Source organism: Megascapheus bottae, chromosome 4, assembly GCF_031878675.1.
Source record: "Megascapheus bottae isolate mThoBot1 chromosome 4, mThoBot2.hap1, whole genome shotgun sequence".
Lineage (NCBI taxonomy): Eukaryota > Metazoa > Chordata > Mammalia > Rodentia > Geomyidae > Megascapheus > Megascapheus bottae.
In genome coordinates this window covers 42664797-42678904 of record NC_143512.1, presented here as the reverse complement: position 1 = coordinate 42678904, position 14108 = coordinate 42664797, and the positions used below count along the sequence as shown (strand labels likewise).

The following is a 14108-nucleotide window of genomic DNA, read 5'->3' as shown; positions in this document are numbered from 1 at the left end:
AATTGAATCAAGTATGTTAAAAAAAAAAAGAAGAAGCAAAATAAGATGCTTGAAAATATATCAGAGTAAAGGAACTAGGACAACTAAATTATATGTTGCTTAAAAATGTTATTAAAGAACTGAAAATAGTAAATATTTTTAAAAAGAAAATAATTATAACATTCATATAGATATCTAACTATCAATTAAGTGGACACAGGTTGATCCTATTTTATTTGACTATGTAAAGTCTTTTAAATTAATGGCTCTATTTTATAGTTTAAATCCCAAATTACTAAAGGATATGATTTTGAAAGAATTGTTCGGTCCATTTGATAACAATTATCAGAAACTAGTCTCTGGAAAGAAGGGTGAGAGACACAAATTTTCCTACCATGATTTTGTTTTGTGATTCATCAATTCTCCTTTCCCTCAGGTATCAATGAACATATCTTAGATGGATAAACAATTCCAAGAGGAGATATGTTCTTACTAGTTCTGGAGCATAAATTATATTTTCTTAGTCCAGAAAACATACAACTAGAACAATGTTTAAACGAAAGTGTGCTCAGTACTCTGTACAGCCATCAATCAGATATAATTTACATCTCATAAAGTTCTCTAAGTTGTCTGTGTCTACTCAAATGGAACAAAAGGATCATTGCATTTTCACTACCATGACAACGGCACACCAGAAGTTACTATATACTCTAGATGCAGTACTTAAGAGAGAATATGCACCTTTTCCAAGAAAGCTATCACCCAAGTGCAATTTACATTCTACTAACACTGTTACCTTTTCTGTGCGGTAGCTATCAAAAAAATAGATGAAGGCAAGACCACATTCTTAACAAAGCAACAGGCTTTTTTGAAAAAATAGTTGATTTGTTGTGGGAAGAAATCTTAATGCCACATTAAGTGAAAAAGGGGAGGGGGACCATCTGAATAAAACAGAGGACACAAAAAGATTGGCAAAAAAACCAAAGCAAAACAAGGAAAAACCCCATGATTTCAGTTCACAGAAATTCAGAATATTGGGGCTAGGAGTGTGGCCTAGTGGTAGAGTGCATGCACGAAACCCTGGGTTCAATTCCTCAGTATCTCCTGCACAGAAAAAGCCAGAAGTGGTGTTGTGGTTCAAGGGCCCAGGCCCTGAGTTCAAATCCCAGGACTGGCTGGAAAATAATTCACAATATTAGGTATATCACAAAAAAAGAATGCAAAAATCTCCTATTAATCTATTTAACCAAATGATGTGGAAGCAAGTTTTCCTTTCCCTAATTGTTATGGTCACCTAGAAAGATACTTACATTTAGTAGATGTACTTTAGTAGTAGTAGTACTTTAGTAGATGTTAGAACAAATTGAACTCTGTTTATATAATGTAAGCAACAAAAATCTCCTCCAGAAAGAATTCCAAAAAAATTAACTAGGAAGTTGCCTTGGACACAAATGCTTGGACTTTAATTGAGCAGACACATATGCTCAAATAATTTGCCTGTGGAAATACAGTCAGAGTTTTAACTTGACAAATAACAGATAGGCAATTAAGAATGACCTATGGCATTTATTCAAGGACGCTTGATTTCCAAAGAAGGTGAAAGCAACTTGTCATGTGTGAACCTCTACAACTTCTGGAAAAAGCAGGTTATTATCCCCATCTCAACTACCAGGGAAAAAGATGTTCATCCACACTTAGACACAATGTGTAAATCAACACAGGTTGACTATCCTTCATTCAAAATTCTTGGGACCAGAGAGTTTCAGATTCTGGAATGCCTTGTCTTTTGAAATATCTGCACAGACTTTGTTGATTAAGCATCTCAAATTCAAAGTTTGAAACATTTTAAATGCCATCCTGCTACCCCAAAGTGTCAATGAACTTAAAAATGTTTCAGATTTTCAGCCAGGCATTGGTGGCTCACGCCAGTAATCCTAGCTACTCAGGAGGCTGAGATCTAAGGATCGAAGTTCAAAACCAGCCTTGGGGGGAAAAGGAATAGCCCATCAGACTCTTGCCCCAATTAATCAGAAAAAAAGCCTGAAGTAGAGGTGTAGGACTCAAGTGGTAGAATATTAATTAGGATACAGTGAAAAGGCTAAAGGAGTGCCCTCGTCCTGATTTCAAACCCCAGGACCAGCATGTGCGTGTGTGCACGTGCATGTGTGCGCACGCACACACACATATACACACACACAAAGTTTCAGATATTAAAGTATTCTGAATTTTTCATTTTTAGATAAAGGATGTTTAAACAAACAGGCTAAAAAATAATTACCAATGTAAAAAAGCCAAGCACTAGTGTCTCATGGCCAGTAATTCTAGCTACTCAGGAGGTTGAGATCTGAAAACCATGGTTCAAAGCTAGCTTAGGCTGGAAAGTCTGCAAGACTCATCTCCAATTAGCTAATGAAAATCCAAAAACAAAGCTTTATAGTGATAGAGTGTTAACCTTGACCTAAAAAGTTCAGGGACAGCATCTGGAGTTCAAGTTCCAGCATCAGTACAAAACAATAACAAAAACAAACAAAAAATTTACCAATGTGAAAATAATTCTATGCTCCTGACAAAATCTCTAAAATTGGTGCTTTCTCTCCCCACCCCATTTTAACTTGACCTTTAAAAAATTAATTTGCTGATAGGGAACGGGGAAAACAAGATGAGGGGTGGGGGAAGGGGGAAGGGAAATGGGGACCATGACATGTGAAAGGGTATCCATGTGTGAGAATTAAGGCACCATTTATCTGGCAAATATCATGTAACCCTTCTATTAATTACAATAAAAAATATATTTAAAAAATTAATTTGCTGATTTTATCCTTGCATCTGTATTAGAAAATATGGAAAGCAAATCATACCATACATTCTGTAATTGGATTATTACATTACAGGGATGTCTACTTGGGGAGTATTATCACATTGCAAATTATGAGTAGGAAAGACTAATAAGCCTGACCTTTATCTCTTCATGCAGAATAATTGAAAAGAGAGCATATGTCCTCTATTGGACTACCTTCAAAACACAATAAACTGGCATTACTTTTTAGGTCTAGGAGTCTATGGCAAATAGAAGGTAATAGAGCCCCTCAGATAAAATCACCATGTTTTCCAAATGAAAGGGGTATCTCTAAAATGGAAAAAAAAAAAAAACATTCCCAGGTGAATGCTTAATACAAAATGAATGCCTATTTGAATTTTCATGAGGAACACGGGGTTCCATCGGCTTCTTACTAAGAAGATGATCATTGATGTCCTAATCTACACTAATACTTGTTGAAGAGTGTGGAGGGAGTTCAAGCTGGAAGTTCACGTGAAATGAAACATAGGTCTAATGTGATAATCTCCTGTCACACTGTATGGTTTATTCATCAAAAATTAACACACTTGGGTGCAAGTGTAATTGTTTTTTGTATTGCATAGATACCAGATTCATATGGTCTTTCACTCTTCCACTTAATTATTAGATTCTCTTCAATCTTAAAAAATAATGATTTCTGTCATATTTTAATGTAAGCTGTATGTAATGAGATTTGCATTTTTCCTTATTACTAAAGGTAATTCGATGCATTTCTCCCATTTTCAGAGATATAGTTTGAAAACTACATAGGGCAATTATTTACCACTTTTTATTAGATATCTCTGCTTGGATCATTGCACAATCACAAATTTAATACAGACTTTCTGAAACCATTTTGATTTTTTCTCTCTCTCTAGAGTTCTTACAATGAAGAACTGAAAAGAATAAAAGTCAGGAAAACACAGGGAAGATAGACATGTGGGTCTCAAATGGAGAAATGTCCTTAATTACTCTGTACCCTTTCCCTAGTGGGATCCACAAAGATATTGAGTGTAGGATGTGACACGACTAAAGCAATAGAAGAACAAACATTTCCTTTTGGCTCTGGACTTACTATAGAATCTTAAGTCTACAGAATTTTGAAAATGCCACAAACATATTCTTTCCTCTGGATTTCATACTATAAAACACATCACTTGCTGACAAATAGCAGTGTACACACTGGAAGTTTTGCTGACTAGCAATGTGTCTAAGAGCAAATCAACTACTTACGCACTTTCATTAAAGGGCTATTCTAGCCCATTTCAGGAAATAGTCAGGTCTCTAAGGAACTTTTGGTAAATATTTAGGACATTCAAGCCACAAACCAAATTTATCCAGAATATCCAGAGATCTGACTGAGGGACAGTTTGCTTTTGCTTTTCCTGGGCAGAGGGAACAAGGCGTATGTGTGGGAGGGGTCAAAGTTAAATCTGACAGAAAAAAAGTAGGCTGGTTCCACATTCACAATTCAGACAAGATGGCTGAGTGCTACTCCTCTAACTTGGCTAGTCCACAGGAGAAAGGATTGGGATGAGATCCAGCTGTGCAACAACAATCCTTTCTCTTGACTCAGTGCCCCAGAGTAGATATGTAGATCTTCAGTATGAATAAAATTTGGTGCCCAATTCTAAGTAGGATAGAAAGAGGCAATGCAACATATCTTACAGTCTACAATACATTGTATAGTCTATGCATGGCTTTTTCTCAGAGGCATTACTGAATTGGGAACTTGATGCTCCTAAATAGAGGGCTATTTCATATTCCAGAAGGAAGTCATTTCTACAAAGCATATCTAAACAATAATAACAAAAAAATCATATTAGAATACAGTTGAATAATTTCTGTATAATAGAAGCTCAGATAACTCAGTAAAAGGTGTTCACCATTACCATCACACAAGATATACATTGGCAATGGGAGAAAATACAAAGAGATAATTTCTCACCCTTATTGGGAGCTCACCATCTACTGAAGGACAAGAGGGACTTATAACTCTACTACAGGGCAGAAGTCATTATATAAACTGTTGAAGCAAAGGTGTTATAGCAAAGTCCTTCAGCTGGAGAAGACTTAGGCAGAGGCAAGAAGAAAGGGTAGGGACAGGAAGAAGGTGAGGAAATGGGATTCACCATTATTCTACTCACAAGAAATCCTTACCTCCGTGCAAATGAAAAATGGGCTGAGGCACTGGGGGAGAAATTTCTTGGGCTATCTTGAGGGCTATTTCCTGTAGAGAGAAAGAGGAGAAAAATGTGTAATACGATCTTAGTTTTATACTACTATCTATATCCAGAATCCTTGTCTACTTAGTAATAAATTTCTCTACATCTCTGTAAAATGTCATTTCCTCGAGTAAGAATTTCCTTTTCACTGGAGCACAGGAGAGTCTGAGTTTCAGCACAGATTTCCAAGTATATAAAATGTATGAATGGACATCTACCATATCACCAGCCACAGTCCTCCAAATATGATTAAATATTTCTGTGATTAAACTGAACATTTCAATCCTACACAAGAATGAGTATCAACTCCCTTTGGTTGAGATCCTCCATGTGCAAGATGGATGGGTAACTACATACATTTGGGGGGAGTTGGTTGTAGCAAGAAGTCTGAATTGTCAAACTTAAATGCCCCTGTGCTAAAAAAATAACAAAAACAAAAACAAAAACAAATTCATTTCAAAAGATGGATATGTCCTAAAATTCTAGGGAGAACTCAGCTGTCTCAGCCTGTTTCTAAAACCTCCCAGAGGAATCTGAGCATTGCTAGAAGGGTCCAGGAGGATTTCCTCTTGTCAACATTTTCTTCAACAATCTCTGTGTCCCTACACGGCTAGAATGTGACTGGCCAGACGGCGTCTAAAAGCCATAGTCACACAGAGAAGGACAGCATGTGCTGCTTCAAGTCTTTCCAAGGCAGAGAGGAGAGCTGATTGCTCGCTGGAAGGAGGGCAGCTCCTTTGGGGCTTGTTACTTTCTCCATTAGCCCACTCAACCTGCTGCTGATCATTGACGAAGCTTGGCAGGCAGCTGGCGAGGGCAAGTTCAGGACACTCCAGACCACCCTGCTTCCCTCTGCATGCTTAATTAGACTGAAGGAATTGTCTGAAGACCACTTGGGACTGAAGCCTGGGTTTCAGCAAGGAAGTGAGGAAAGGCTGCAAGGAAAGTCCCGTGCATTCATGAAAAACAGAAAACAAATTACAAAGATATACTTGATCCCTAACAACAAGCCAGGTGCCACAACACTGGCTTTCCCATGAAAGAGTCTATTGTAATTAGGTATAAGGATTACAAGATTTCACACACAAGTTAGTACCAGGCTGTAAAGGTAAACAATTTATTACTAGTGGGCAGAAAAGAATAGACTATCCCATTAAGAAAGCTAAGTTTAGTGTTACCTTGAGGACTTTTCCACTGGCTACAACTTGACTGAAATTTTTCAATTAACTTAAGGTTGCAAATTTTATAGTGATGCCTTCAACAGACATCGTTAATGTTATGACAGACAGCACAATCAAAGCTGTTAAATGGAGAAGTGCTGAGAAGCCCATTTCTTTATGGAGAGAGGCTCAAGAAGCATATCCCTCTGCCACAATGGAATTTATCACGTCCCTGCACCTGGTGTTCCTTGGACACACTGAGAAATAGATTTTGCTTTTGCCATCCAGTAATTCAGGACTCATTTGGTGTGTGTAGATGTACCACTAAAGTAAGTTATTTTGACTAGTCTGAATAACCTTCATTCCCCCATCCATAATGTAGCTTGTAATTTACTCTCTACATTTCATAAAAGAGCTCAAAACTATCAAGATGTCTATAAAGCTTTGCTTCTCCAAGGGAAATACCTGATGTCAGAAATCTTTGTCAAGATTTTGGAGTTTCCCCCTTAGGAAAAGTATTCAGTTTGTGCAAACATTATAGAGTGTAAATTGCCTATAAATTATTAAAAATAAGATAACTGACCATTTGAGGGCAAATTTTGAGAATAATCCTTGCTACCTGATTCACTCAGAATGAAATAATGCCAGTAAGGAAATATGGTCCAAAATTCTTTGCTTGTGTCCCTTGTAAAAGAAAATATTAAATCTGGAGATTCAAATGTGATGAATCAGAACAATAGAAGAACGAAATGAATATTTTCACAATGCTGGATGGAAACAACAACAAGAAATTAACTGGAAAATTGTGTTCCAATTTAGAGATTTTTTTTAACAATTGATCTCCAGTGTAACATTCTATAGAATATAGTGGCCCATCACCTGAATGTGATAGGCAGAGACAGAGATATACAGGCATATTAATTTAACACTGCTAAGAAAAAGTCAAGGTTGCCATTAGCTTTCCCTTCTCAGTCTTCTTTTCCAGGTACATCCCCTGCACACATATTTTCCTCATTTTCTTCTGCCTACCCCATGCTGCTATAAAACCAATCACAAATTCTCACACCTTCAATCTCAAGACTATATAAACCCACCTGAGTTATCTTAATGATGGAAAGTCTTTCCTAATTTCATGTGCAACTGAAAAGTCAAACTGAAATGGAAGTACACAGAACCCACACTCACAGTCCTATGTTCCTTAGGCGCTAGACACTTTCTGAGACACACATCAGGCAACTCCATAAATGTTTAAACATTGCAGACTGTACCTAAATAAACATGGCAACCAGATGATATAATCTTGTAGGTGATCTTTGGACGTTTTTTGTTTTTGTTTTTGTTGTTGTTTCTGTGTGTGTGTGTGTGTGTGTGTGTGTGTGTGTGTGTGTGTGTGTGTATTGGTCATGGGGCTTGGACTCTGGGCCTGGGCACTGTCCCTGAGCTCTTCAGCTCAAGGCTTCTACCCTACCCCTTGAACCACAGTGCCACTTCTGGTTTTCTAGTGGTTCACTGGAGAGTTTCATGCACTTTTTGTGCCCAGGCTGGCTTAGAACGGTGATTCTCAGATCTCAGTATCCTGAGTAGCTAGGATTACAGGTGTGAGCCACTGCATCCAGCTGATTTTTGGAAGTTGTGGCAACACAGCTGACAGGGGATGCTGAAGAATGGGATTAAATGGAATAAAAGAAGATGCAGTTATCTGATGCATGCATGTATGTATATTATAATTTAGGCTCTTTGAGTGTCGTGAAGTTTTAGAGAACATGATGAAAATGGAGTGGGCTAGAGATCAATGGAGGATAGTTCAGCAAACTTTAGATTATCAGGAGAGCTAGAAAGGGACTTCCAAGAGACTCAGAAACAACTCAAACAGTAGTAGGACTCTATAAACATATTTTATTTCATAAATTAATGTTTCTATGACATACAAACCCTTAGCTTAGTTTGGATTAAGTTCTAAAAACTAAGTCCCAGTGATTGTATATAGAGATTCCCTTCTTGGACACTTGTTTGTTAAACTTGTCATTTGAAATATGATGTAAAAATCAATGTTAATAAATTCTTTAATAAAAAAAAGATGTTTGAGGGGCCGGGAGTTTGGCCTAGTGGTGGGTGCTTGCCTAGCATGCACGAACACTTGGGTTCGATTCCTCGGTAGCACATACATAGAAAAAGCCAGAAATGGTGCTGAGGCTCAAGTGGCAGCCGTGAGAAAGCCTAAGGACAGTTCTCAGGCCCTGAGACCAAGCCCAGGACTGGCAAAAACAAAACAAACAAACAAAAGATGTTTGAATATAAGAGAGAGGTATCAGTGGTTTAAATTGGGTATTAGTTGGGTATTAGTGTACCTGGTGTAGATGGCCAGACTAGCACCAGAGGAGGAAGAACTGGATATGGACATGGAAGGCCCATAGGAAAAATACTCTGGTGCATGAACAAAGTGTAACAGGTGATGAGCTAGAAATAGAGAATACAGACACAAAAAGTGACAGCTCCCACATGGGTACACAAAGAAAACAGCATGCCTAGCCCAATCGTAGGACATGTTGAGAAGTAAATCAGATTATAATGATCACGGGCTGTGGGGGAGAGGGAGGTGGGAACTTGTGCGGCATGTGTTACAGAAAATTCAGCTTTCCCCAGTGAGAAATTACAAGATTTAGCAGATTACACCTGTGGAAGTCAATCTTTGCAGTCTTTGTTTTTATTTAAAATAAAAATTGATCTCTACTTGGCCTCTGAAGATTTAGAGACATTGTTTGGTCACACAGTGCTCAAAACACCATTAATTTAGAACAGATCAGTTATAAAGCATGTTGTCTACATCCTTAAACTCTGAGATGAGGGCCTGATGATTGCACTTGTGCAGGAAGCTTCCCTGGTTTAAGAGAGCCAAAATGGACTGAAAGCAGAGTCCTACACATGACCTTCACTCCTCACAGCACTGCTGTCTCAATCCATCCACCCATCTGCAAAGCAATACCTGAGAGACTCTCAAATGAAAACTGGTGCCAGTTAATTCTCTGCCCATATGTGCAGCTCTTGCTTATAACTCAAATCCTGCTGCTCCAGGGATTCGCTGGCTCCTGCAAGTTTGAGTGCTTGGACACTTTCTAGACCGCCGGTATCTTGGCTGACGGCTCTGACCTGCTAGCGTAAGTGTCCGCAGTGGTCAAGCATTAGGTAGGTAATTAACTCCATGAGCCCCAGGGGCACAGGCATGGCTAATAAGCAAGCCGTGTATCGAAACCATACTTTACCTAACTGCACTACACAGGGAGCCTCATTTCAGAGGCAGTTATTGTTAAGAAAGTGATTTCTAGATTAATTAAATTGTTTGATTGCTTTGTAATTAGGTTGGGGAAGGCCTGTGTCTTTGCCACAGAGAATCAAGCTGCAAAGCTTTTTAAAGGCATATGCTTTACCCATTATAGATTATTAATGGGCTTTTAATAGGGAGCTGTTCATGAAATGACACCTTCTGATTTTCTATCAGGATTTAGCAAATACAAGAATTAATGACACTGCCTTTTGAAAACTCTTGGTGGGATAAAGAGCGGTCTCCCATTTAAATCCTTGTTGTCACTACTTGATGATGCCCTTACATGAGCTGCGATGTTTCACACTACAACCGTGTGCTATTTATTCCTGACTCCTGTGTTGGAGAACTTTTGCAACACATGACTACTATTTCAAAACCTCCAATACTAGTCTTTATAGAATCACAACTAAAACCTCCTTGCAAGATGAATGCCAACAGATAAAGCAGCCATTGGCACACTTACTCAAGAACCTCCAATGGAGTGAACTTTGTGAACTAACAGTTCGAGTCACCAGAGTAGTTTAAGTCAATCCCACTGGAGCAAGACAAATGACACGTGAAGAGAGGCAGAGACCTCTTCTCACTTAGACACCTGTCTCAGAAATTGGCTCCTCTCCAGATATCATTGTGGAATATTAATTAAATTTTCACAGCTGTTTAGAATCTAAGTAGCCAAAGAAAGTCCTCAACTGGGTGTCTCTGGATAAACTGTGAAGTGGTCATTGAAAGCCAAAGAATACAAGAAAAAGAAAAGGTTGGGGGTTTTAAGTTACAAAGGCATTATGCACAGTGGATCAAAGCTCTCCTGTATGTGGCTCTCTGAATGTCGTCTGGGTTTCCCTGTATTACATGCTCTGTTGATCCTTCCAGAGCCAGCACCAGTACCACTGCTTGATTCACTATCAGAGGGGAATGACATAGTCAAGATCCTTTTGAGCGGTTTTGTGACAGGAAACTGCCATCTTTGACAGCGAAGGGGCCATGCTGGCCCACACATGATGAAAGCAGATGTCAGGAATGGTGGCAGTGGAGTTAATAGGATTTGCTGAAAAGTGGGTTTGAGTGCCATGAAGGATAACAAAGTAGGAAAGAGCGTAAGAAAAGGTGGGATCTAGTTTAGGACTAAGCAATTGGCTGAATCATGGCACAAAGTATGATACGGAAGACTGAGGGAAGATAGGTTTGAAAATAAAAGCAAAGGTGGGAGAATTAAGAACAATGGTTAGCAGGGGCATTGATGGTTTATGCCTATAATCCTATGTACTCAGAATGATGAGAGCCAGAAGATAGAGACTCAACAGTAGCCATGGTAGAAAAGTCTGTAAGGCTCTCATCTCTAAAAAACCAGCAAAAGGCAGGGCCACAGTGGTTCAAGTTCTGTAGCAAGAAAGCTAAGACCCGGAGTTCAAACCCCAATATTTCTCCCTCCAGCAAAAAAGAAAGAGGAAAAATTGCATACTTGGATAAACTTTAGGGTTCTACAGAGGCTTCACATTAAATATATGAAAATGTGCTCCTACCCTACATGATATGCAAATATATATAATAGAGTTGCATTTATCTGCAATGTGCCATAAATGGCTAGAATTTATGTCATCTAACATTTAAATATGTTACAGTTTTTATGAATAATTATTTTTATTGTAATTAATAGAAGGGTTACAGTTATATTTGCCAGATAGAAGGTGCATTACTTCACACACATTGATACCCCTCCTCATGTTTTTGTCCCCATTTCCCTTTCCCCACCCCCACCCCTCATCTTGTTTTCCCCTTCCCTATACAATTTCAAATAAACATATGCAGTATGTTACAGTTTTTTTTATTATGTTTTAGAGCAAATATTTTTTTAATCCAATTCACATTGCTTACTGCCCCTTACTGGTTTCAGACACACATAAATCAGTCAATAGTGATACTAAAAAAGATTTGAATGAAATAATTTCAAAATTTTTCAATAATTTCAATTATTCTAGCTCCTATCACCATAAAAAGTAAAAGTGAATGGAATATAATGATACACACATTATACTGAATTCCCATATTTCTCTTACTAATTTATCATTCTAAATTAAAGTGAAGTATACATTCTTATTATGAGTATAAACAAATACAAATTGTGCTTTTGTTTTTGTTTTTGCCAATCTAGGGGCTTGTGCTCAGGCCTGAGCATTGTCCTTGGGCTTTCTCAAGGCAAAAGGTCTACCACTTGAGCCACAGCACCACTTCTGGCTTTTTCGTGCATGCTAAGCAAGTATTCTACCACTAAGCCAAATTCCCAGCCCCACAAATTGTGTTTTGAGTGCTCAGTGCCTAACCTAGTTCCTATTGTATAGAAAACCAGAAACTGTTTTTCTCCAACTCATTGAGTATTAACTTCGTATCATGCACAGAGCTTCAAGTTACCTGCTAGAGTAGATTCAATAGGTGAAGAAGATACAGACAGATAAAAATCTACAGATTTTTAGGAATATATATCACCCTTCCCTTCTAAAACCAACTCAGAATTGTCACACATGTAAATAAGAAATCTTTCTAAGCCAAAGCCCTTGAGTGTATCAAAATTCCTTTTCACAAAACCTTTCAATAATGGTAATGTGTGAAAATATACCATTTCTGAACAGATTGGTAATTGTAATGCTTTCTAAAGATTGATGGATGAGAATAACGAGTGTGAAAGAGACACCCACCAAGGGGTCAATTTCTAGGTCACTGACTCTCATACATGCCTCTGGTCCTCCCTTCCATGAAGCCATTCTTTGGGAATGTGTGTCCTGTATTTGAAATGCGGTGGCACTGACACAAATCCCTTGGAGATGTGTTATAATGGGTTCTTGAGAATGTTTCAGCTTTGCATTGACCCTTCCTTATTACTCTGAATTGATGTCACATCTCAAGGTGATCCTAAATAAAGACTAGAGAATGTCAAGAGTGATGAAGAAGGTGGATTTTTAGTTGACTGTTTTCCTCCCATCCCACTGTTATTCATCAGCCCAGCGATAGAAAAATGATTATTTTTGCCTTTTGTTTAAAGTCACTGAGTGAGAATTTGTAAGGTCAAGGAAGGGGAAGCAAGAACATTGCCACCAAAACAGGTATTCCTTGGATTCATTCAATTATGTGAAATCTGATTGGTGCTATTAATCTTAGATAATCAACTAGTCCCTGAATCTGGACATGACTACATTAAAGATCAATGTGTTCATGTTATTACTGTTCTATAACTTACATAAAGAGATTTCAATTCCTTGACATAATTAAATACAAGGAATTCACCATTTTATCTAGAAGAGAGAGATATTTTCAAGAAATTTATTCTTGTTAAGTAATTTGTCTCCATTGCTGAGTAATTCCAAGTCAAAGCAGAATTCAATAGGATACTGAATATCTATATCATTTCCTAAATGTAATCTAAAGAAATTCTTTATCACCTTTTCTTTCAACCTCTTTTAGTTAAAAATATAAATATTAAACTTAACATGGTCCTATTTGACAAATTATAAATGTTCTTTTAGAATCTGATATATAGTAATATATCACAAAGCACAAATATACATGCAAGAACTTTTTATTTTTGAAATAATTAATTTTCAGTTTCTACCTCTAGAAGAAATCCATTCAGTTTTAAAATAATCAACAATATTCAATGGGCTGAGATCAAATAATTCAGAAATCTCAGTTTCAGTTCATACAAACCATACAGATCTTGGAAATCCCTTGGCTCTGAGATTTTTCATCCTTCAAGCTTACTGTATACTAAAATCAACTAGAAAATTTTAAACATGCTTTAAATATAGAAAGCACAGAAATGATGGGACACAGGGTGAACTAATTCAGCAGTGATCCTCGCTAGACATAAATGGACTAAACAACTTGCGGGGGGAAAGGAGGCAGGAGAAAATATAAATGGGAGAAAATGAGAGAGGAGGTGACACTTCAAAAAGAAATATACTCATTATCTGACTTACGTAACTATAATGCCTCTGTACATCATGGTTACAATAAAGTAAGAGAAAACTGCCTTAAATGAGGTGATAGAAATTGGAAGCTGGGATACAGAAAACCTACCTTAGAATTTCCTGGTACAAGATAAATCATTTCAGAAACCTGCCTTTTTGAGCTCTTCAGCAGAAAGCTAGAATTTCCTCTCATGTTGCAAGTTCTTTGTAAAATAGAACTTTCCATTTCCTTGTCTCAGCTAGAATAGTTCCATGTCCCTTTTACATATACACTTCCCATTGACCCCTAAGAAATCTCAAAACAGGGGAAGGAAATGGGGATTAAGACATGAGAAAGGGTATCAATGTATGTGAAGTAATGCACCTTCCATCTGGTGAATGTAATGTAACCCTTCTATTAATTACCATAAAATTATATGAAAAAAAGAAATCTCAAAACAATAATAACACCTTTCCCTATCAACAAGGTGAACACTCCAGAATCCCACCTGCCTCATTCACACAGGGTTCACTCCAAGATCCCTATGGATGCCTAAAACCATAAATACTAATGAACTCTCTATATATTACACACACACACACACACACACACACACACACACACAGATTCTATACATATATAGTATA

At 37.6% G+C, this 14108-nt stretch overlaps 1 protein-coding gene across 5 annotated transcripts in view; it reads right to left on the bottom strand.

Moving 5' to 3' along the window:
- The window catches only part of Mast4 (microtubule associated serine/threonine kinase family member 4), a 415893-nt gene that overhangs the window by 76764 nt on the left and 325021 nt on the right, over positions 1-14108 (bottom strand). For all 5 annotated transcript variants that reach the window (XM_090331761.1, XM_090331763.1, XM_090331762.1 and 2 more), the window contains one exon: positions 4976-5045. In XM_090331761.1, the coding sequence (XP_090187887.1) occupies positions 4976-5045 (70 nt within the window). The remainder of the gene's footprint in view (positions 1-4975; positions 5046-14108) is intronic.